General features: G+C 48.4%; 1 protein-coding gene across 2 annotated transcripts in view; it reads right to left on the bottom strand.

The window, feature by feature from the left end:
• Window positions 1-22,525, bottom strand: part of LOC136631802 (membrane-spanning 4-domains subfamily A member 4A-like) — a 452,683-nt gene that overhangs the window by 413,765 nt on the left and 16,393 nt on the right. The window contains exons 4-6 of one of the 2 annotated variants that reach the window (XR_010793087.1): window positions 20,068-20,241; window positions 18,094-18,213; window positions 6,266-7,437 (exon numbers count right to left, since the gene is read on the bottom strand). Coding sequence is in view for 1 of the 2 variants with exons in the window: in XM_066606171.1 (XP_066462268.1) it covers window positions 7,321-7,437; window positions 18,094-18,213; window positions 20,068-20,241 (411 nt within the window). In the remaining variant the exon portion in view is untranslated. Of the gene's footprint in view, window positions 1-5,066; window positions 7,438-18,093; window positions 18,214-20,067; window positions 20,242-22,525 lie in introns of those variants that run through there. The other variant, XM_066606171.1, reaches the window with a different exon arrangement.

A 22,525-nucleotide genomic window follows, 5' to 3' on the forward strand; every position in this document is an offset into this window, starting at 1 on the left:
AAATATGATGTCATAGGCATCACGGAAACTTGGTGGAATGATACACATGATTGGAATACAAGGCTTGAAGGATACAACTTATTTATAAGAAACAGACCTAATAAAGGGGAGGAGGTGTTGTGTTATATGTTAGGAAAACATTTTTCTGTAGAAACTGTTTGGGTAAGAATACAAGGAGAGAACAACAGAAGGGGCACCTGTTACCATGTGGCGGCTACCGGGGCCGCGGGTGGTTGGTCGGCGCAGTGCGCGCGCTCGTGGGTCCGAGCGGCGGCGTGTGCGCGGGCGTCTGTGAGTGCAGCTCTATGCACGAGTCACTGTTATGAGATTCTGCTGGGAGGTGCCGCCTCCCCCTCTCCGCCCCTGGGCGGAGGCTTCTGTTTATAAGGCTGGCAGTGAGGTCCATTCACTGCCAGTTATTGGTGTCTGTCAGTGTGCTAGCTTCCTGCCTCTGACAGTCTCCTGTTTTCAGCTTTTGCTATATCTGCCAGGTTATCCATCTGCCTCGGTCTGCTTATATTTTCTGTTGGTTTATTCATTTGCCCTTCCTGTTGGTATTCTAACGCCTTTCCATCTTGGTATGCCAGCGTCCCTCCTCGGTCCCTAGCGAGTGTAGGGACCGCCGCCCAGTTGACCGCCTGGAGTTAGCCAGGAGTGGAGGCAAATAGGCAGGGACAGGGGTTGCGGGTAAGTTCTAGGGCAACCCGGGCTGGCGTATCATCGGGTAGGATACCGTAACAGCACCATTGTAGGCATTTACTATAGGCCACCTGGACAAGCAGAAGATATGGAGGAACTCCTTCTACATCAGATGGCCGAGCTCTCAAAGAAGCCCAACATAGTGATCATGGGAGATTTTACCCATCCAGACATTTGTTGGGAATCTCTCTCAGGTAAAAGTAATGGATCCAACAGATTCCTATCCGCTCTTGCTGACAGCTTTATCTTACAAAAGGTAGAAGAAGAAACAAGGGGATCTGCTATCTTGGACTTAATTCTTACCAACAGGGAGGAAATGGTTGAGGACGTAAGGGTGGCTGGGACCTTAGGAGGCAGTGATCATGCTATCCTTGAATTTTGGATAAAAAGGGAAGGAAGACCTAAGAAAACTCAGACCTCAAGGTTGGATTTCAGAAAGGCAGATTTCAGTGAACTCAGAAAGAGGGTGAACTGAACAAAATCTGCACTAATTGACAAAACCCCCATCTGCGCTGCGTCCGGCGGACAATTCCGTCCCGTGTGAAAGGTCCCAAAGCAGCCAAACCCTCTGTGAGCGGAACGCAGCAGCAGCGCCGCCCCCTTGTGTCCTGACAGTTCGCTACAATGTATGATACAAAGTATCAGCCTGCAGTGCAGACTGTCTGCTCTCCGGTACCTCGTGTCTGACCTGAAGACGGATCCGCTGTTTTCTCGCTGTCGGGATCCCGGAGATGTTTACAGAAGTGACATCATCATTCCTGAGCTTCAGTTCAGATCTCGTATAGATAGCGTCTCTTGTCACTTGTTGTGCGCAGATACTTAAGGTTTTGGGGCAGAACCATCCATGCATTGTAAAACTGAGATTTACCTGCTTAAGGACCGCTGCCCTTTTTTAAAATTTTCATTGTCTCCTCTTCCTCTCCACTTTCAAAAAATCATAACTTTTATGTATCCATCGCCGTCTGCAGTTTGCTTTTTGTGAGCGGAGTTGTATTTTTCAATGATACTATATAATGTGCCATAAAAAGCACTGAAAAACTTTTAAAAAGTTAGAAGTGCTGAGGGGGCTCAGTTCTCTCTCCTCTTCCTTGCCCTTTCTGTACACCAAATGATTCTGCTTCATGTACTAAATTTCGGCTTTGCCTGTATGTGGAATGGACATACTTCAATAAAACGAGTTCAAAAAAACAAAAAAAAGTTAGAAGACGAGTGAAATAGAAAAAATAAACTGTAATTCCGCCTTCCTGTTTTTATAGTGTACACACTGCGGCAGTAATCCTCATACCTTTATTCTGTGAGTCGGTACGATTATGACAATACCAAATTTAAGTAGAATTTTTTTTTGCTGTATGAGGGCTTATTCAGACGTCCGTTTTCCCGCCTGGCCGATATACGGTGTCCCTCTCTGCAAGGGGGAGGAGGCTGGAAGAAGTGCACTGAGCTCCCGCCCCCTCACCACTATTTGCAATGGGAGGGGCGGGGGTGGAGCTAAGTTATAAAATTTAGCTCCACCCCTGTCCCTCCCCTACCATTGTAAATAGTGGCGAGGGGGGGAGAGGGGGCGGGAGCTCAGTACACTTCTGCCAGCCTCCTCCTCCTGCAGAGAGGGACACCGTATATCGGCCAGGCGGGAAAACGGACTTTTGAATAAGCCCTTACTTTTAGAAAATAAAATATCTTTGCAATTATATAATTATTTTCAGCTCATACGACTTTTAAATCACTTTTCATTATATTTTTTTTTTGACTCCGGGTGACCATAAAAGCGCCATTCTGATGTTGTATATATATTTTTTGTGGATAATTGGTTTGGTTTTGATTTATTAGAAATATGGGAAAAGAGGTCTTTTTAAAACTTTTATTACCTTTTTATTTTTTTTTCAAATAACTAATAAAACTTTTTTAAACTCATTTTTACATCTTTTTTAGTCCCCTTAGGGGACATGTACTTGCGATCACTTGATTGCTTATACCAGTGATTTCCAACCGTGGTGCCACGGCTCCCAGGCTCAGAGTCACTCAGATGATATTAAATGGGTTTTCCAGGCAGCGCCTGTTGAGGTACCCCGGGGTCGGAGCGGAAGCGCTGTGTAGTGGCAGACGCTTGTAATTGACATGGTGCAGAATTTAATTTTGCAGCTTGTAAATTTTATCATCATTTCCGCTGCAGAATTCCCCTCTTCTCGATGAGTGGGTTAGTTCCACACAAAAATTCTCAATCACACCTACGTCAGAACCTGCTGAGGCAGACTTTCCACTGCTGATCTGCTGCAAAATTCCGCAGCTATTAAGCCCCGCATGGACTCGGCCTCGGTGTATGTTCACACACAGCAGAAGTGCTGCAGATTCTCCATAGCAGAAAATTCAGTGGTAAAATCCGCAGCATTTTCTGCAAAAGCCACAGAATCATAATACGCACCATCAGTCCCTCTCGCATCTTGGCGCCTCCTTCCCTGGGCACCCGGCGGCCTCTAGTGAATGCAGCGCCGCTGGTCAGATGTGTAAGTGGCCAGCGGCACTGCCCTCACTAGAGACGACCAAACAATCGCGATGGGCGGGCCATTCAGGATCCTGCAAAATCGATCAGGGGACTTAATCCTTTGCAATCCAATTTTGGATTCAGGGTTTCCTAGGGGGCTTTCTCTTTCTGCCATTATACAATGGCGCCATCTGCTGGGTAGAGCCAGTACTGCCGTATGGGACATGCTGGAGAGGCCCCCGACAACAGAGCAGCCAGTAATATACAGTAAGAATACCCTGCCGGACGTCTTCCAACATCGGAGCTGTACAGCCTTCAATCAGAATGTCTGAAGATGTCAGACAGTGGATTGGAAAGGGTTAAAGGGGTTGTCCCGCGCCGAAACGGGTTTTTTTTTTTTTCAACCCCCCCCCCGTTCGGCGCGAGACAACCCCGATGCAGGGACGTACAGACAGCTTACCGGAGCGCTTACCTTGATCCCCGCGCTCCGGTGACTTCTATACTTACCTGTGAAGATGGCCGCCGGGAACCTCTTGCTTCGTGGACCGCAGCTCTTCTGTGCGGTCCACTGCCGATTCCAGCCTCCTGATTGGCTGGAATCGGCACGTGACGGGGCGGAGCTACACGGAGCCGCTCTCTGTCACGAGCGGCTCCATAGAAGAACACAGAAGACCCGGACTGCGCAAGCGCGGCTAATTTGGCCATCGGAGGCCAAAAATTAGTCGGCTCCATGGAGACGAGGACGCTAACAACGGAGCAGGTAAGTAAAAAACTTTTTATAACTTCTGTATGGCTCATAATTAATGCACAATGTATATTACAAAGTGCATTATTATGGCCATACAGAAGTGTATAGACCCACTTGCTGCCTCGGGACAACCCCTTTAATGCACCAATACACACAAAAATTTATCTAGTTCATAGCGCAAATAAGTTGTGCTAAGGCGTGCACATTTGCGCATACACTTGTGTTAAGGAGCCCTAAAAGCACAGAAATGACTATCGCTGGGACGAGCTGTCGGGCATCTGCGTCACATAGATCGTCCCATGTAAAACATCCCTAAGTCAACTTGGCCCCCGGACCACAGAAATTCCAATTTTCTACCTTCTTGTATTCCAGCCACAACTTTGTAATTTTCCCCATTTATGGCTGCATGAGGTCTTTCTTCTCTTCTTCTGTGGGATGTGCTAAAGAATTTTTAGGGACCGTTTAGAGCTTGTGTGAAACCCGTCAAGGCCCGCGGGCTGAATCACATTTTATGTGACTCATGATGAGGTTCAGATGGAGAAGGGCCGGCTCATGACTCCCCCCAGAAGACGCAGCCGGCGTTTGGTAGAGAGGTGGTGCCAACACAAGGAGCCATCCTGGATTCTGAGCTCTGGCGCACTACCACATCGCTCAGTTCAGCAGCTCCCAGGTGGCGGCACGGCTCGGGCAGCCCATCATAGCGCAGAGAGCTCCACAGACATCTTGGGGCTTAAACACATGAACTGTTTTTTATCGCATTACGCGGCCATGATAATTCTACGGCTGAGAAAAGATAGGACCTGCCCCATCGTTCCCGCATGTAGTATTAACTAAATATCGCACTGTGCTGTACCGTTCGCTCCCCACACATATGCATGTAAGCTACTTGAATCTGTGGGGCAGCTGATCTGCACCTGTGCTGGGAGCTGATGGCGCAGCTTAATGCGAGATTTCAGAGCGGTGTGTGGACGGTGCCAACTAGGTCATCATGCACATGGAGAGGCCGACTGTGTTGAAATAGATGCATCTACGGAGCTGGTCGGCCCCCAGACCGCTCGGCCTCATTTACATACGGCAAAGGAGATTTAAAACATCAATTATGCAGATATGAGTTTATTATCAATATTGATAAGACCAGTGCGGTAATCAGTGCAGCTCCAGTATTGCAGTGCGCTATGGGTTAATGTCCTGCAAATTGGTGGCAGGTTCCCTTTAATGCAGTTTCTTTATGTCTTTCTACTGTATACTTCAGATAGTCACTACAAAACATAATATGTGTCGGTGATCGTAAATACAGTTATATAATACGCTCATTGGCAAAACCGATTCCTCCCCTAGAAGGAATATATATATATACTCACTCATTGTCAGTAACATCCCTCCCCTAGAAGTTGTCGAATGGAATGAAACTTTCTCTGTGTAATTGTAGCGTTGATATAAGTGATTACAATATCAGAGCAAAATGAGCATTAATTGTAGAGAACTGACCCCTTGTAGGGAGGTTCTAGTATCCTGTTGTACCGCCTCTAGCTTGGATACAAGATGTGATACGGGGGGCATGGAGGCTCTAGTACCCTGTTGTACCACCTCTAGCTTGGATACAAGATGTGATACAGGGGGCATGGAGGCTCTAGTACCCTGTTGTACCACCTCTAGCTTGGATACAAGATGTGATACGGGGTGGGTGTAAGGACTGTGGATGTGGAACCACTGTGTCAACCTACTGGGTAGGAGAAGATCCAATCCAGCACGGCTGACAGCCAACCCTGGTGTGGGAGGTAAGATACCAGATGAACAGCCCGGTATATAGATGGAAACTAGGGAAGGTATATTACCCTGAACTGATACCCGGGAGAGGGAGACCTCTACCTAAGAAGTGGGGCACTCGTACCAATAAGGACGACCCCACGGTCATCCTCTAGGTGCTAACTTACCCTGGCAAGCAAGAACGCCTATAGGACAGAGATAGAACAACACCGGGGAGTAAAGAAATAAAGAAGGAAGAAGTGGACAAGGATTAACAGAGAAGCAGACAACAGGAACAACAGAGAAAATGAACGAAGAACACAGAACACAAGCAAAATGCAAGGTAGCTGCCAAAGCAGCGGCTGGACATGAAGTGAAGGGAGCAAACTCTCAACAACACTGCAGCAAGGTCTGAAAGGCCCAGGGCAGCTATATAGGATGGTGATTAGAAAAGAAGCATCAGCTGAACAGGAGACCAGAAGCTATTAACCCCCAGGAGTGCTGGAAGAGAGTGAATATAAGCTCAGGGAACAGAGAGAATGGGACGACGCCCATATTTGCCAGAAGCAGAAGATTGTGTCTGAACAGTGCACCTAACAGTGGGCATGGAGGCTCTAGTACCCTGTTGTACCGCCTCTAGCTTGGATACAAGATGTGATACAGTCTGGCATGGAGGTTCTAGTACCCTGTTGTACCACCTCTTGCTTGGATACAAAATGTGATACAGGCAGGCATGCAGGGTCTAGTACCCTGTTATACCACTTCTAGCTTGGATACAAGATGTGATATAGTCTGACATGAAGGCTCTAGTACCCTTTTGTACTGCCTCTAGCTTGGATAAAAGATGTGATACGGGTGGGTATGGAGGCTCTAGTACCCTGTTGTACCACCTCTAGCTTGGATACAAGATGTGATACAGTCTAACATGGAGGCTCTAGTTCCCTGTTGTGCCGTCTCTAGCTTGGATACAAGATGTGATATGGGCGGGCATGGAGGCTCTAGTACCCTGTTGGCCCACCTCTAGCTTGATGCAAGATGTTCTGTATGGTGTCCTGCCGCATATCCGTCCGAAACAGTTGGAGCTGCTTGTGCTTGTTGGATAATCAGATGGTCCTCTCTACTGGTGGTCTGTAGGGGGCATTCTGAGTCCTGTCACCTTGTGTGCCCCCATCCACTGGTCCCAACACCTTGTAACAGTCTGCCCAGAACAGCACAGTGGGGAACGATTCATCAATACGACCATCAAGCTTCTCACATCCCAATAATGCGCCCCCCTCAGACTCTGGTAAGGGGGTGAAAGCAGAAGAAGAGGTCACTCCACACAAGGAGCCTCCGAGAGCCTTTTATAGGCCAAGGGGGAACCACTTTTAGGGTCTCCGGTGACAAGACCGTTCATCTAATCACCACAACTCTCATCATTTAAATATCTGCCTGAGATGGAACTGCGGGACGGGGTCTGCAGCAAAATGACAACTTCTTCTGGGGGCCGGATTTGGTTTTGACAGTGTATATGCTATAATAGTGCTTTATAACTGAAGGTTTAGAGATTCACTGCAGTTACTAAAAATGCTATAAGTCACAGGTTGCATCCAAGGATCTTGTAAATGCACTGGAGTGTATTCGTCTTGCAGTGACTGTATGACAACGACTAATCACTTTCTGTCTGTGCCTTTAAGTCGGACGTTGCGGCTGCTGAGTAGTCGGGAGGAACATCTCTGCTTGCATCAGGTACATTCATATTCGTGGTTTGATAGATGACGACAGTCTGCAACAAAACACATTTCATTAGTCTTATCTGTATAATCATTTGTTGCCTATGGAAAATGACACCGGAATCAGTACGGTGCGTAGAAGCCTCCAGTAACAGATGAGCAATATGCGGTTATTCAGAAATGTTAGGCAACCTGACTGACTCTAAGAATATGTTTAACTGTAACGTGAGTCGGGGATGGTAACGATCTTCTCTCAAAACACCAACTGTCTCCTTTGTTTGCCTCTTGACCAGGCACAGATTCTACAGGTCATGTCCTCCATGACTCCCAAAGCCAACTCCTCATCCCTTTGGCAGCAGTCTCTCTTAAGGCTCAGTACCACAGACATTGCTCTCCAGCTTGCAGCTCTCTCTAATCTCAAGTCCTCCAGATCTCCCACCTGACCTCTGCAGCCAATGGGAAGTTGAATACAACACTCCCGAGAGAAATACATAAACTGCAGTAATGTAGAATGACCAGTAGATGTCACCCTTATACTATCCAGATTGCATAACTAGAGGAACCATAAGAGAGCTCATTACAGCACAAACTTGAACCTGGGCTCCTCCATACATATACTTTTGCTTATACTTCAGTTTACAATGTAGATAAATCTGTGTCTTGCCAACTGGAGACCATAATCAAGCGTGTTAGCGTCTGTTTATAATCGTATTTATTCATTCTAGTGTTTAGCACTTACCCATCTACACCCTTGGACACTCAGTATGCTTTCCGGTCCCGGAGAGACAAAGATGGCTGCATTGCTTCTCTGACTACCTGATGCACACTGTATATTAATATGTATCATTAGTCTTAGGGCTCATTCCCACGAGCCTGATTTCACTGCGTCTTACGTATACTCAGCGAATGGAGTCAATGGAAGTACATTGCTTTTCATTCATCCATTCACATTAGCGTATATACCGTATATACCGGCGTATAAGACGACTTTTGAACCCCGAAAAATCTGCTCTGCAGTCGGGGGTCGTCTTATGCGCCGGTAATACAAAAAAAAAAAAAAAAAAAATTTTATTACTCACCTCCCACGGCGTTCTGTCGCGCTCCGGCAGGATGTCGCTCGCTCCGGCAGGCTGTCGCTCGCTCCTCGTCCCCGCCGCAGCATAGCTTTCTGAATGCGGGGCTTGAAATCCCCGCGTCCAGAAAGCTAATACACACGCCGGCAGCCATGACAGCATTGAATGGCTGTGATTGGCTAAAGCACACGTGGCTTCAGCCAATCACACTATTCAATGACATCATTGAATGGCTGTGATTGGCTTAAGGCGCACGTGTTAGCAATCACACCCATTCAATGATGTCATTGAATAGTGTGATTGGCTGAAGCCACGTGTGCTTTAGCCAATCACAGCCATTCAATGATGTCATTGAATAGTGTGATTGGCTGAAGCCACGTGTGCTTTAGCCAATCACAGCCATTCAATGATGTCATGGCTGCCGGCGTGTGTATTAGCTTTCTGGAAGCGGGGATTTCAAGCCCCACATTCAGAAAGCTATGCTGCGGCGGGGACGAGGAGCGAGCGACAGCCTGCCGGAGCGAGCGACATCCTGCCGGAGCGCGACAGAACGCCGTGGGAGGTGAGTAATAAAATTTTTTTTTTTTTCTCCACTGAATACCGGCGTATAAGGTGACAGTTGGGGGGTCGTCTTATACGCCGGTATATACGGTACATTACATATAATACGTACTTAAAAAAGTTTGCAGCAATTCTTTTTGACTATGTATTACGCGCGTACAGCCCTATTGTTCCCTATGAAAAGTGTATTCAATGCTCTCCAGACGCAATACATTGCATATGCAGCACCGCTATGAGACAGAATGGGGAATTAAAAAAAAAAAAGAAACAAGCCACACGCGTGCGTGAGATATAAGTTAAGGGGTTATAACTTGATTATTCAATTTGAAGTGCAAAACTAAGTGACCCCCTGTCTCATCCAATATTGACTTATATGTGTGATCACTATCTGTGTAGCTGCAGTCTATATAGACTCTGCTATAAAGTCATGTGAAGCCGCCACTGCAGCCGGGGACCACGCCAGTAAGTGTAGAGGCGAAGCATGTGGAAACCATGATTAAAGCCCCCAACTAATACAGCGCCCTCAGTGATAACATACTGGGCTGTGAGCTTTGCCTTTATAATTACTGGCTTGGTTTTTTTACGTTTTACCACTTTTGCAAAAAAAGAAAAAAAGCATTTTTAATAGAAACCAAAAATTTTTTTTTGCCCTTTTCTGAGAGCCATAACCTTTTCATTTTCCCATCGACAGAGCGGGGGTTGGGGGCGGGGCTTGTTTTTGTGGAATGAGTTGACCTTTTAATTGGTTTCATTTTGAATACATAGAACCTTTTGATCACATTTTATTGCGTTTTTTTGGAAGATGAAACAAACAAAAACAGCTATTTTGCCTTTTTTTATATCATTCACCATGTGGGCTGAGTAAGGTGATCGTTTTATAGTTGTTAGAAATGTGGTGATAATTTTGTAGGCTATTTTTTTAGGGGTTCAGATAATAAGCAGCGTTTTATTGGTAAAATGTTGATTTTTTAAAATATATGTTTTACTTGAATTTTTTACACTTGGAAACATTTTTTGTACATTCATTTTACAACATTTATTAGTCCCACAAGGGTACTTTAAGATACAATTGGTTGAACATTTACATAATGCACTGCACTACTTATATAGTGTAATGTACTATGTGTAACTGTCTGGGTTCTGTTGTCTTTCCAGGAATTTACCACTAGTGGCCGCTGTTTTACACATTTAAATACTGTGCTGCACTTTCACTCATTGCCACTGGGGGCTGCAGTTTTTCTCTGAACTGAACTCCCTGAACAAGACGATCGATATTGCCTCTTTCAGAAGCCATCTTGTTTCCTGTATGGGGCTACTTAAAGGAAATGTATCACCTATATTTTTACTCATTAAAACCAGATACTGAAACAGTTTCCATTTTTATCATCTGTTTTTATTTTATGATTATAGATTTTTTTTTATTCTGCTGTCTGTACATGAGTGCGAGGGCAGCAATCTTGACCTTGATGCAAAGATACGGATGCAGCAAAGTTTATTATGACTTTTAATGTGTGACGCATTTCCTTTGGCCGTGCTGTAGATGTGGAGAGAATCATAAACATCTGCAGATTTCCTCCACCACAAATTCATGCTCCGAGCATACAACTTTGCCCTTCACCATCCAGATAAAACTACTTCACCTCTCTCATCATCTTCTCACTATCCCATAACCCAAAAAGACACTTCGATACTTTTCACTCTCTGCTTAGTTCTAAAATACAGCCACCTATCATGGATCTGCAACATGCGACAAGCGGAAAGAGGCCTGCACTTTCTGAGCGGTTTCGAAGAAGTGGCTGAGGAGTCTTGTCACTGTGGCACTGATATACAACAGGATCTGGATGACTAATAGAATTAGGTGATCGTGACACCAGTGCCTGGATTAAAAGTGCTTGGTAGCAAAATAAGGGTGCGTTCACACGAACGTATATCGGCTTGGTTTTCACGCTGAGCCGATATACGTCCTCCTCGTGTGCGGGGGGGGGGGGGGGAGGATGGAAGAGCCAGGGGCAGGAACTGAGGCTCCCGCCCCCTCTCTGCCTTCTCTCCGCCCCTCTGCACTATTTGCAATGAGAGGAGGCGGGATGGAGGCGGGGCTAAGGTCTGCAAATTAGCCCTGCCCCCATCCCGCCTCTCCCCATTGCAAATAGTGCAGAGGGGCGGAGAGGAGGCACAGAGGGGGCGGGAGCTCAGTTCCTGCTCCTGGGCTCTTCCATCCTCCTCCCCGGGCACACGAGGAGGACGTATATCGGCTCGGCGTGAAAACCGAGCCGATATACGTTCGTGTGAATGCACCCTAAGACTAACACCCGTGTGTAAGTGAATGACAGGCACACCATTTGCTTTCAGGCATGTGGCTGTCTGAAGTAATATTAAACAACTGAAATTAAATATGCAACTTGCATATACAGGTTAACACTTTCCACATGGATACGGAATAGAGATGAGCGAGCATCAAAATGCTCGGGTGCTCGTTACTCGGGACGAAATTATCGCGATGCTCGAGGGTTCGTTTCGAGTAACGAACCCCATTGAAGTCAATGGGCGACCCGAGCATTTTTGTATATCGCCGATGCTCGCTAAGGTTTTCATTTGTGAAAATCTGGGCAATTCAAGAAAGTGATGGGAACGACACAGCAACGGATAGGGCAGGCGAGGGGCTACATGTTGGGCTGCATCTCAAGTTCACAGGTCCCACTATTAAGCTACAATAGCGGCAAGAGTGGGCCCCCCCCCCTCCCAACAACTTTTACTTCTGAAAAGCCCTCATTAGCAATGCATACCTTAGCTAAGCACCACACTACCTCCAACAAAGCACAATCACTGCCTGCATGACACTCCGCTGCCACTTCTCCTGGGTTACATGCTGCCCAACCCCCCCACCCGCACGACAGTGTCCACAGCGCACACCAAAGTGTCCCTGCGCAGCCTTCAGCTGCCCTCATGCCACACCACCCTCATGTCTATTTATAAGTGCGTCTGCCATGAGGAGGAACCGCAGGCACATACTGCAGAGGGTTGGCACGGCTAGGCAGCGACCCTCTTTAAAAGGGGCGGGGCGATAGCCCACAATGCTGTACAGAAGCAATGAGAAATATAATCCTGTGCCACCGCCATCAGGAGCTGCACACGTGGGCATAGCAATGGGGAACCTATGTGCCACACACTATTCATTCTGTCAAGGTGTCTGCATGCCCCAGTCAGACCGCGTTTTTTTATAAATAAATAGTCACAGGCAGGTACAACTCCACAATGGGAATTCCGTGTGCACCCACAGCATGGGTGGCTCCCTGGAACCCACCGGCTGTACATAAATGTATCCCATTGCAGTGCCCATCACAGCTGAGGTAACGTCCGATTAAATGCAGGTGGGCTTCGGCCCACACTGCATGCCCCAGTCAGACTGGGGTTCTTTAGAAGTGGACACATGCAGTTACAACTCCCTGTGGACCCACAGCATGGGTGGGTGCCAGGAAGCCACCGGCGGTACATAAATATATCCCATTGCAGTGCCCAGCACAGCTGATGTAACGTCAGCTGTAATGCAGGTGGGCAAAAAATTAATTGGATTACACTGTAGGCGAGGGCCCCACAAAATTGGTGTACCAACAGTACTAATGTACCTCAGAAAAATTGCCCATGCCCAACCAAGAGGGCAGGTGAAACCCATTAATCGCTTTGGTTAATGTGGCTTAATTGGTAACTAGGCCTGGAGGCAGCCCAGTTAAAATAAAAATTGGTTGAGGTGAAAGTTTCAACGCTTTAATGAGCATTGAAACCTATAAAAATTGTTTACAAAAATTATATGAGTGAGCCTTGTGGGCCTAAGAAAAATTGCCCGTTCGGCGTGATTATGTCAGGTTTCAGGAGGAGGAGCAGGAGGAGGAGGATGAATAGAATACACAGATTAATGAAGCAAAAAGGTCCCCATTTTTGATGGTGATAGAGAACGATGCTTCCATCCGCGGGTGCAGCCTACGTATTGCTTAGGTATCGCTGCTGTCCGCTGGTGGAGAAGAGAAGTCTGGGGAAATCCAGGCTTTGTTCATCTTGATGAGTGTTAGCCTGTCGGCACTGTCGGTTGACAGGTGGGTACGCTTATCCGTGATGATTCCCCCAGCCGCACTAAACACCCTCTCTGACAAGACGCTAGCCGCAGGACAAGCAAGCACCTCCAGGGCATACAGCGTGAGTTCAGGCCACGTGTCCAGCTTCGACACCCAGTAGTTGTAGGGGGCAGAGGCGTCACCGAGGACGGTCGTGCGATCGGCTACGTACTCCCTCACCATCCTTTTACAGTGCTCCCGCCGACTCAGCCTTGACTGGGGAGCGGTGACACAGTCTTGCTGGGGAGCCATAAAGCTGGCAAAGGCCTTGGAGAATGTTCCCCTGCCTGCGCTGTACATGCTGCCTGATCTCTGCGCCTCCCCTGCTACCTTGCCCTCGGAACTGCGCCTTCTGCCACTAGCGCTGTCGGATGGGAATGTTACCATCAGTTTGTCCGCCAGGGTCCTGTGGTATAGCATCACTCTCGAACCCCTTTCCTCTTCGGGTATGAGAGTGGAAAGGTTCTCCTTATAGCGTGGGTCGAGCAGTGTGTACACCCAGTAATCCGTAGTGGCCAGAATGCGTGTAACGCGAGGGTCTCGAGAAAGGCATCCTAACATGAAGTCAGCCATGTGTGCCAGGGTACCTGTACGCAACACATGGCTGTCCTCACTAGGAAGATCACTTTCAGGATCCTCCTCCTCCTCCGGCCATACACGCTGAAAGGATGACAGGCAAGCAGCATGGGTACCCTCAGCAGTGGGCCAAGCTGTCTCTTCCCCCTCCTCCTCATGCTCCTCCTCAACACGCTGAGATATAGACAGGAGGGTGCTCTGACTATCCAGCGACATACTGTCTTCCCCCGCCTCCGTTTCCAAGTGCAAAGCATCTGCTTTTATGCTTTGCAGGGAACTTCTCAAGAGGCATAGCAGAGGAATGGTGACGCTAATGATTGCAGCATCGCCGCTCACCATCTGGGTAGAATCCTCAAAGTTTCCAAGGACCTGGCAGATGGCTGCCAACCAGGCCCACTCTTCTGTAAAGAATTGAGGAGGCTGACTCCCACTACGCCGCCCATGTTGGAGTTGGTATTCCACTATAGCTCTACGCTGCTCATAGAGTCTGGCCAACATGTGGAGCGTAGAGTTTCACCGTGTGGGCACGTCGCACAGCAGTCGGTGCACTGGCAGATTAAACCGATGTTGCAGGTTCCGCAGGGTGGCAGCGTCCGTCTTGGACTTGCGGAAATGTGGGCTTACCCGGCGCACCTTTCCGAGCAGGTATGACAAGTGTGGGTAGCTTTTTAAAAAGCGCTGAACCACCAAATTAAAGACATGGGCCAGGCATGGCACGTGCGTGAGGCTGCCGAGCTGCAGAGCCGCCACCAGGTTACGGCCGTTGTCACACACGACTATGCCCGGTTGGAGGCTCAGCGACGAAAGCCAGCGGTCGGTCTGCTCTGTCAGACCATGCAGCAGTTTGTGGGCCTTGTGCCTCTTCTCTCCTAAGCTGAGTAGTTTTAGCACGGCCTGCTGACGCTTGCCCACCGCTGTGCTGCCACGCCGCGCGACACCGACTGCTGGCGACGTGCTGCTGCTGCTGACACATCTTGATTGCGAGACAGAGGTTGCGTTGGAGGAGGAGGAGGGTGGTTTAGTGGAGGAAGCATACACCGCCGCAAATACCAGCACCGAGCTGGGGCCCGCAATTCTGGGGGTGGGTAGGACGTGAGTGGTCCCAGGCTCTGACTCTGTCCCAGCCTCCACTAAATTCACCCAATGTGCTGTCAGGGCAATATAGTGGCCCTGCCCGCCTGTGCTTGTCCACGTGTCCGTTGTTAAGTGGACCTTGGCAGTAACCACGTTGGTGAGTGCGCGTACAATGTTGCGGGAGACGTGGTCGTGCAGGGCTGGGACGGCACATCGGGAAAAGTAGTGGCGACTGGGAACCGAGTAGCGCGGGGCCGCCGCCATCATGCTTTCGAAAGCCTCCGTTTCCACAAGCCTATACGGCAGCATCTCCAGGCTGATAAATTTGGCAATGTGCACGTTTAACGCTTGAGCGTGCGGGTGCGTGGCGGCGTACTTGCGCTTGCGCTCAAACAGTTGCACTAGCGACGTCTGTACGCTGCGCTGAGAGACATTGCTGGATGGGGCCGAGGACAGCGGAGGTGAGGGTGTGGGTGCAGGCCGGTAGGCACTCGTGTCTGTGTCCTCAGAGGGGGGTTGGATCTCAGTGGCATGTTGGGGCACAGGGGGAGAGGCAGCAGTGCAAACCGGAGGCGGTGAACGGCCTTCGTCCCACCTTGTGGGGTGCTTGGCCATCATATGCCTGCGCATGCTGGTGGTGGTGCCTCCCCAGCTGATCTTGGCGCGACAAAGGTTGCACATCACTGTTCGTCGGTCGTCAGGCGTCTCTGTGAAAAACTGCCACACCGTAGAGCACCTTGGCCTCTGCAGGGTGGCATGGCACGAGGGGGCGCTTTGGGAAACAGTTGGTGGATTATTCGGTCTGGCCCTGCCTCTACCCCTGGCCACTGCACTGGCTCGGCCTGTGCCCACACCCTGACTTGGGCCTCCGCGTCCTCGCCCGCGTCCACGTCCTCTAGGCCTACCCCTACCCCTCAGCATGGTGTGTTAGCAGTAGTGCAGAAACAGAACGCTGTAATTAAATGTGCCGCTTATTGGCCTGTGGTTGGAGGCTGACTTTGTTTACGGAACGCACAGCAGAGGCAGGAAAGAATTTTGCGCAAGCCTGCTGTAACACTTAGCTGGCTGTGTATGAATTAGGACAACTACCCCCAGCAGAGACCCAGTACACTTGTGGACAGGAATACAGCGGTGATGTAAGAGGCAGCAAAGAGGCAGGAAAGAATTTTGCGCAAGCCTGCTGTAACACTTAGCTGGCTGCGTATGAATTAGGTCAACTACCCCCAGCAAAGACCCAGTACACAGAGGACGGTCACAGGCAGCCCAAATAGATTTTTTTTCCCAAATGTTTTTAGAAAGGCCCACTGCCTATATACACTAAATATGTCTTCTGTCCCTGCCTCACCACCACTACTGGCCCTGGACAATGTAAAATTACTGCAGGGCGCAATGCTCTGCATGGCCGATATACAAAACAAAAAAAAAAAAGTGCAACACTGCAAAAAGCAGCCTCCACACTACTGCACACGGTTAGATGTGGCCCTAAGAAGGACCGTTGGGGTTCTTGAAGCCTAAAATAACTCCTAACGCTCTTCCCATAGCAGCTCCGGCATCAGCAGCACTGTCCCTGATCTCTGTCAGAATGCATCTGTGGCGAGCCGCGGGAGGGGCCAATTTTTATACTCGGGTGACACCTGATCTCGCCAGCCACTCACTGCAGGGGGGTGGTATAGGGCTTGAACGTCGCAGGGGGAAGTTGTAATGCCTTCCCTGTCTTTCAATTGGCCAGAAAAACGCGCTAACGTCTCAGAGATGAAAGTGAAAGTAACCCGAACATCGCGTGGTACTCGTCTCTAGTAACGAGCATCTCGAACACGCTAATACTCGAACGAGTATCAAGCTCGGACGAGTACGTTCACTCATCTCTAATAATGAAGCTATGGGTAGGCAGCATCTGAGCTAAGGGAGAGCTATATAGAGACTGACGAAATCTGAACATTAACCCCTTATCAACTGCACTAACAGTTTTGCCATTGGATAACGGCAATTACATGACTAGGGACTGCGTACTGTGGCCCCGAGTGAAATCTCTGGGTTCTCAGCTATGTTTATTAGCCAGGAGCAGGGAGATTTTAAATTTTCCCAGCAATCCTCGGCTGTTGCTCATGCGTCCAACATTTTGCCAATGGACACATGCGCAGAAGCCAGGGTAAGTTCCTTGGATAAATCCGGGGCCTTAAGTATGTAATTTCATCTCCCCTTGTAGTGGCCCGAAGTCTATATATCCGACCCCTCCATAATTGTCATACATGTCATGTCTTTTATGTGGATGCACTGTGCAAAGTGTCTTGTCTGCTGTTATGTGTATTGCACAGCCTCAGCATGGAAGAGCTTAATGTCTGGCTGGGACATGTCTGGAAAAAGTAACAAGTTTGTCTAGTCATGTGGTGTCGTATGATTATAAATATGAGTGATTGAGAGTTAGGTGGAGGTTCCTTCTACTTCAACGGCTGAGAGAGGAGGGAGAGTGCCGGCCACATAGGGGTACCTCAACCCTCATGTAGTGAAGTGATGGAAGCGGAGGAGAGGTATCCAGGTTACCACCATTCTAGGAACCACCTCTGAGGAGTGAGAGGAGAAGAGGAGTCCGCCATGCAGCATCTATCCCAAGAGTACTGGGTGAGTGTCAGCTGAGAGTTGTGTCTCCCTCCAGAGTTATTCTGATTCCCGGATTGTGTGTATCCAGGAGCGGAGCATTACAGATAACTTAGACTGTAGGCCCGGTATCATCCTGAGTTGTTCCTCCCTGACTATTTTCTAAAAGTTGTCTTCACCTGCACGAGCGAGTAAGCTGTACCCTGCCAAAACAGAAGTAAAGTTCACCGGTCACTGCCCGTTCCCAGTGATTAAGTTTTCCAAGTTCATCTATGTGTAAACTTTATTTGACCGCTGGAGAATCATCGGTGTGAAAGGAACGGTGGCGTCATGCGTGACAACACATCCTGTCCACTACACTTATTCAGGTAACTGCTGATCCAGAGTTGCCTGGCAGAGGCCTAGCGGTGCCTTGGCCGAAGGTTTCATGCGTCCCTCCAGGGAGGAGTCTGGTAGAGTAACCATGACAAGTGCCACCTCTACTCCCGCCAGCTCCTATCTTGGACCTCATGGTGGGCACCACACCAGATACGATCTGTGAGGGGAGATTAAACTTTAACTTTTTAAAACTTTTTTTTACACTTTTTCTTTAGAAGTATGTAGGCCCCATAAGGACTCTATGCGCAAGTATAGAGGATCCGTGCAGCCAGCCACCTCTTGGGATTGGTGGAAGTTCCAGCAACACTTGTAGTAAATACTATAGGCTACATAATCAGTAACTTACCGTTTCTTCAAAAGATGTTCGGCAGACAGTTCTGCAGGCGAACACACTTGTGGATACACTAATGCAGAACATCAGCATGTACAGCACTATAGTATACGACAGGAGACCTCCTCCAACAGGCTGAAAGAGAGAAAAAGGAGACGTTCTGTAGGACATGACACACAGATAGGAATCTCTTCTGGGCTACAATATATGAAGGAGCAATCAGGAATCTGCACACAGTGCAACAAACTGCGGGTGGATGCAGACAAGCGTGTTTATGTGCGCACAAAACCATGCGTCTATTAGAACCATTGGTTCCCTATAGTGTGTTCACATGTCCGTGTTTTACAGGCATGCAAACGCACATACCTGTAAAATATAGGACATGTGTGCAACATAGGTCCGTGGTGCACGTAAATATTCCCCGCGGCAGGGGGGTATATAATATAATATATAATATTATTATTGTTACACAAACCACAGGTGATTTTCAGGGAAGGGCTTAAATTTTAAGCTCATCCCTGAAAATCACTGCAGGGGTTGCCGGCATCCTATTGCGTTCAATAGGGCCGCCAGCAGCAGCCATGGCCCCATTGACAGCAATGCTGCACGGACCTGCGTTCACGCGTGTTTGTGTGCATATGTGGGTGTGCAGTTTTGTGCACACGTATGTACGATACAAACACACGCTCGTGTGAATGCGCCCTACATCTGTGAAGGAGCTACACAAAACCATCACCCACTTCCTCCATGGCAACTTTAACCCTTTTCCGCTGAAGCCCTTTTTCTATTCTCCATTTTCATTTTTCCGCCGCACTTAAAAAAAAAAAAAAAATCATAACTTTTTTAATTTTTCCGGTGACAGCTGCAGGAGGCGTCTTGGGCACAAACAACTCTTTGATTCCTTGGTTTTCAAGGTTTTCTTTGGAGACGGGCGTGAACAAAAAAAAGAGCAAGTCTGGCATGCTTTGATTTTCTTTTTCTGGCGTTGTGCGCCATGTGAAAAGGACATCGTAAGATTTTAATAAATTGGACATTTTCAAATACCTTGAAACACTGAAACCAATTTAATTTTTTTTTTTAATGCAGTGATTGGGGAGAAGTAAAAAAAAAGTTTTATATCTACTTATTGGTAATAATAATTTAAAAAATCTTTATTTTTTACATCCCCACAGTGGACTTGAATTTGCAATCATTTGATCGCTTATACAGTATACTTCAAAACTATAGTGATCCGCTACAACGTGTACGGCAGGAACGTGACTGTAGGCTCCATGTGTGTCCGGTGATGAAGATGGTCACAATGATCACTTCTGGTGGGGGGAACATTTTTGATGTGCAACAAAGCTTTTTGAGTGTTTATTTTCATTGATATCAAATTTCTGTAACCGAATGTCATTAAACAGCGTTCTGGGGGGAGAGGGGGGGGGGGGGGGGAGGGGTCACACATCGGGGGTCACACATCGGGGAATGATTTGTAATAAACCTATATGTAAAAATAACTCCCTATGTGATAAATGTCTGATATTATATTGTTATTGGTGGTGGAAACTAATAAAAATGGTTTAGAAAAAAAACATCAGGAAAAAAATGGACAGGAGTCGGACTGCAGGAGGGAATTACAGGGGGGTTGACTATTTCACCTGTTTTGAAAACTCTCCTCTCAATGTAACTGGATGCTACATAACAGTGTATACTGCCTGGCATAGAATCCTAGATGATGGAAGTCAATGGCAGACATCCGGGGATATGGAAACTGAATATAAACCGTGATGTGAGCAGAGCCTTCGTCAAAGATGAATATTTACTGAAATATGACTAATGCAAGTAGTGAATGCGATCTGTTGCAATACCAGAAACAGCCAATGGACAAGAGTGGCGCTGTTTTTGGAAGACAACAGCTGGGTTTTTCTAGACATATACAATTTCTTTAAGTGGTGCCACTCACAGCTGCTGCATAGTGGCCGGTCAATATAAGCGAATGATTCTTACCCAGGGAGTGAAAGCTCCGAGGCACTGCGGATCATTATTATAATATGCACAATATGTCCGCTTCAGATATGGGTTGCGTAAAAATTGTGCTACGCCTACATCAAATGCAGAAATTATTCCTCCACCCAATCCGGCTAGAGAGCTCAAGATGTTCATCACCAAGCTGGCGGTTACCTGGAACGTAAAGTATCAATCATTACTTAAAGGGGCTCTCTGGTGGAGACGTCTCATTTTCACACATCCTACTATGGACATCACTGTAAAGGGGGTTGTCTCAGGAACACAACCATCATCCATCTGTCTTATTAGGGTATATAGCTGAATATTAGAAATACGTGGCAGCATCAAAGGTGTTAAAAAAGACAAACTTCTTTATTGCTCCATGTTAAAAGCAGAACAGGCAACGTTTCGACTTTGTCAAGCCTGTTAGGGTATATAGACATCATAATGAAGGCCACCAGCTCAGGAACCCCCTATGTAAGCCAGAATGGAGGACTACTTTGTAAGAACGGCTCCCACTCTGCCAGAGGCTGCAGTACCAAAATGTTTGTCTCTGATGACACAACCCAATTAGTAGAGGGGAGTCAGGCATTCAGGACCTGCCACAGTGGAGAGCAGCTGTGAAGAATATGAAGGAGGACCCAGTGTGTCAGTGTATTTTGTGGACAAGTTTTTGATTTTAATGGACCTTGTGCAATACTTCATTTCACCTGTGGAGGCATTGTAGGGAAGTTAAACACTTGATGCTAGGTTACTTAAAGGGGTTGCCCCGCCACCCAAAGTAATTTTTTCCCCATTAAAGCCCTGCAGAGTAAAAGGATCATAAAGAAGAATTACACATAAAAAACATATTCAGTTAACTTTTTTATTCCTTATCTTCTCCTTGTAAAGCTGACCAGTACAATCATTCAATGATGGAGCCACCCAGGGAGTTCCCATGATGCACTGCTCTTTCTCTTCTCAGCTTGCACGCTCCCGATGATGTCGGTCACATGACTGGAAGACCGGCGTCATTATCGGAGACGCACATTGCTTTCAATGGAGCCAGCAGCCGCCCGACTTCATTTAAGGCAATGAGAGAGCAGTGCGATCTCCTGTCACTGCTCTGACAGCTGTTAGCAGGAGATTCCTTCATCTCCCCTGCATGTCCTCTCATCACTGGACAGCAGTGTCACATCATTGTCGCAGTGTCCCAGTGTCCAGTAATGAGGGGACATGCCGGGGAGAGGAAGGAATCTCCTGCTACAGCTGTTAGAGCAGTAGCAGGAGATCGGGATCTCTATCACTACTTTCAATGGCAGAGGATTGCGATCCTCTGCCATTGAAAGTGAAAGTAAAACCAAACATGCCCCCACACACAGTGCTCTCCCCACAGTGCCCCCCCCCACATCCCCCACACAGTGCTCTCCCACAGTGCTCACTTCCCAGTGCCCCTCCACAATGCCCCCCACAGTCCTCCCCCAGTGCTCCCCTACAGTGCCTCTCCCCACAGTGCCCCCCTGACATTTCCCCCCAACAGTGCCCCTTCACAGTGCTGCCCCACACAGTCCCCCCCACAGTGGCCCCCCAGTGCTCCCTCCACAGTGCCTCTCCCCACAGTGCCCCCCCCAGAGTGCCCCTCCACAGTGTCCCCACAGTGCTCCCTTCACAGTGCCCCCTCCATAGTGCCCCCCCTATAGTGCTCCCTCCACAGTGCCCCCACACAGCGCCCCCCCCCACAGGTACAATGATAGCACCCCACCCCTCCCCCACACAAGTACAGTAACACCTAAGTATAGATAACATAGGACCCACCATTCACAATAGACACAGCTCACCTCCTCACCTCCCTGCACAGGCAGGATTACACCGTGTGTAATAAATTACTGTGAAGCCCCCAGCGAGACAAATTACTGTCACAACTGCCCTCCTACCTCACGAGACAAATTACTGTGACAACACCGCCCCCCTCTTTCCCTGGCGACAAGTCTATGCGACAGCACGCCACGGTGACACGTCTATGCGGTAGCAACCCACGGTGACAAGCCTACACGACAGCACCCCACGGCGACAAGTCTATGCGACAGCACTCCCCGGCAACAAGTCTATGTGACAGCACCCCCACCCCAGCGACAAGTCTATGTGACAGCACTCCCACCCCCGTCGACAAGTCTATGTGACAGAACTCCCCTTGTGCCAAGTGTTATAGTGTTATGTGACAGCACCACCACCCAACACCCTCCTCAGCTACGTGACAATACGACACCTGCCCCCACCCCCCCTGCAGGACAAGTGACAGGCCGGCACCCGCACCCCACACCCCTAATACCAGTGACAGTATGACCCCCCCCCGCCTTGCAGGACAATTGACAGCTCGGCACCCCCCCAAGAACCAGTGACAGCCCAGCGCCCGCACCCCCACTCCCCCCCGCAGGACAAGTGACAGCCCGGCACCCCTTCCCTGCAGGACAAGTGATGT

This window comes from Eleutherodactylus coqui, chromosome 6 (genome assembly GCF_035609145.1).
Source record: "Eleutherodactylus coqui strain aEleCoq1 chromosome 6, aEleCoq1.hap1, whole genome shotgun sequence".
NCBI lineage: Eukaryota > Metazoa > Chordata > Amphibia > Anura > Eleutherodactylidae > Eleutherodactylus > Eleutherodactylus coqui.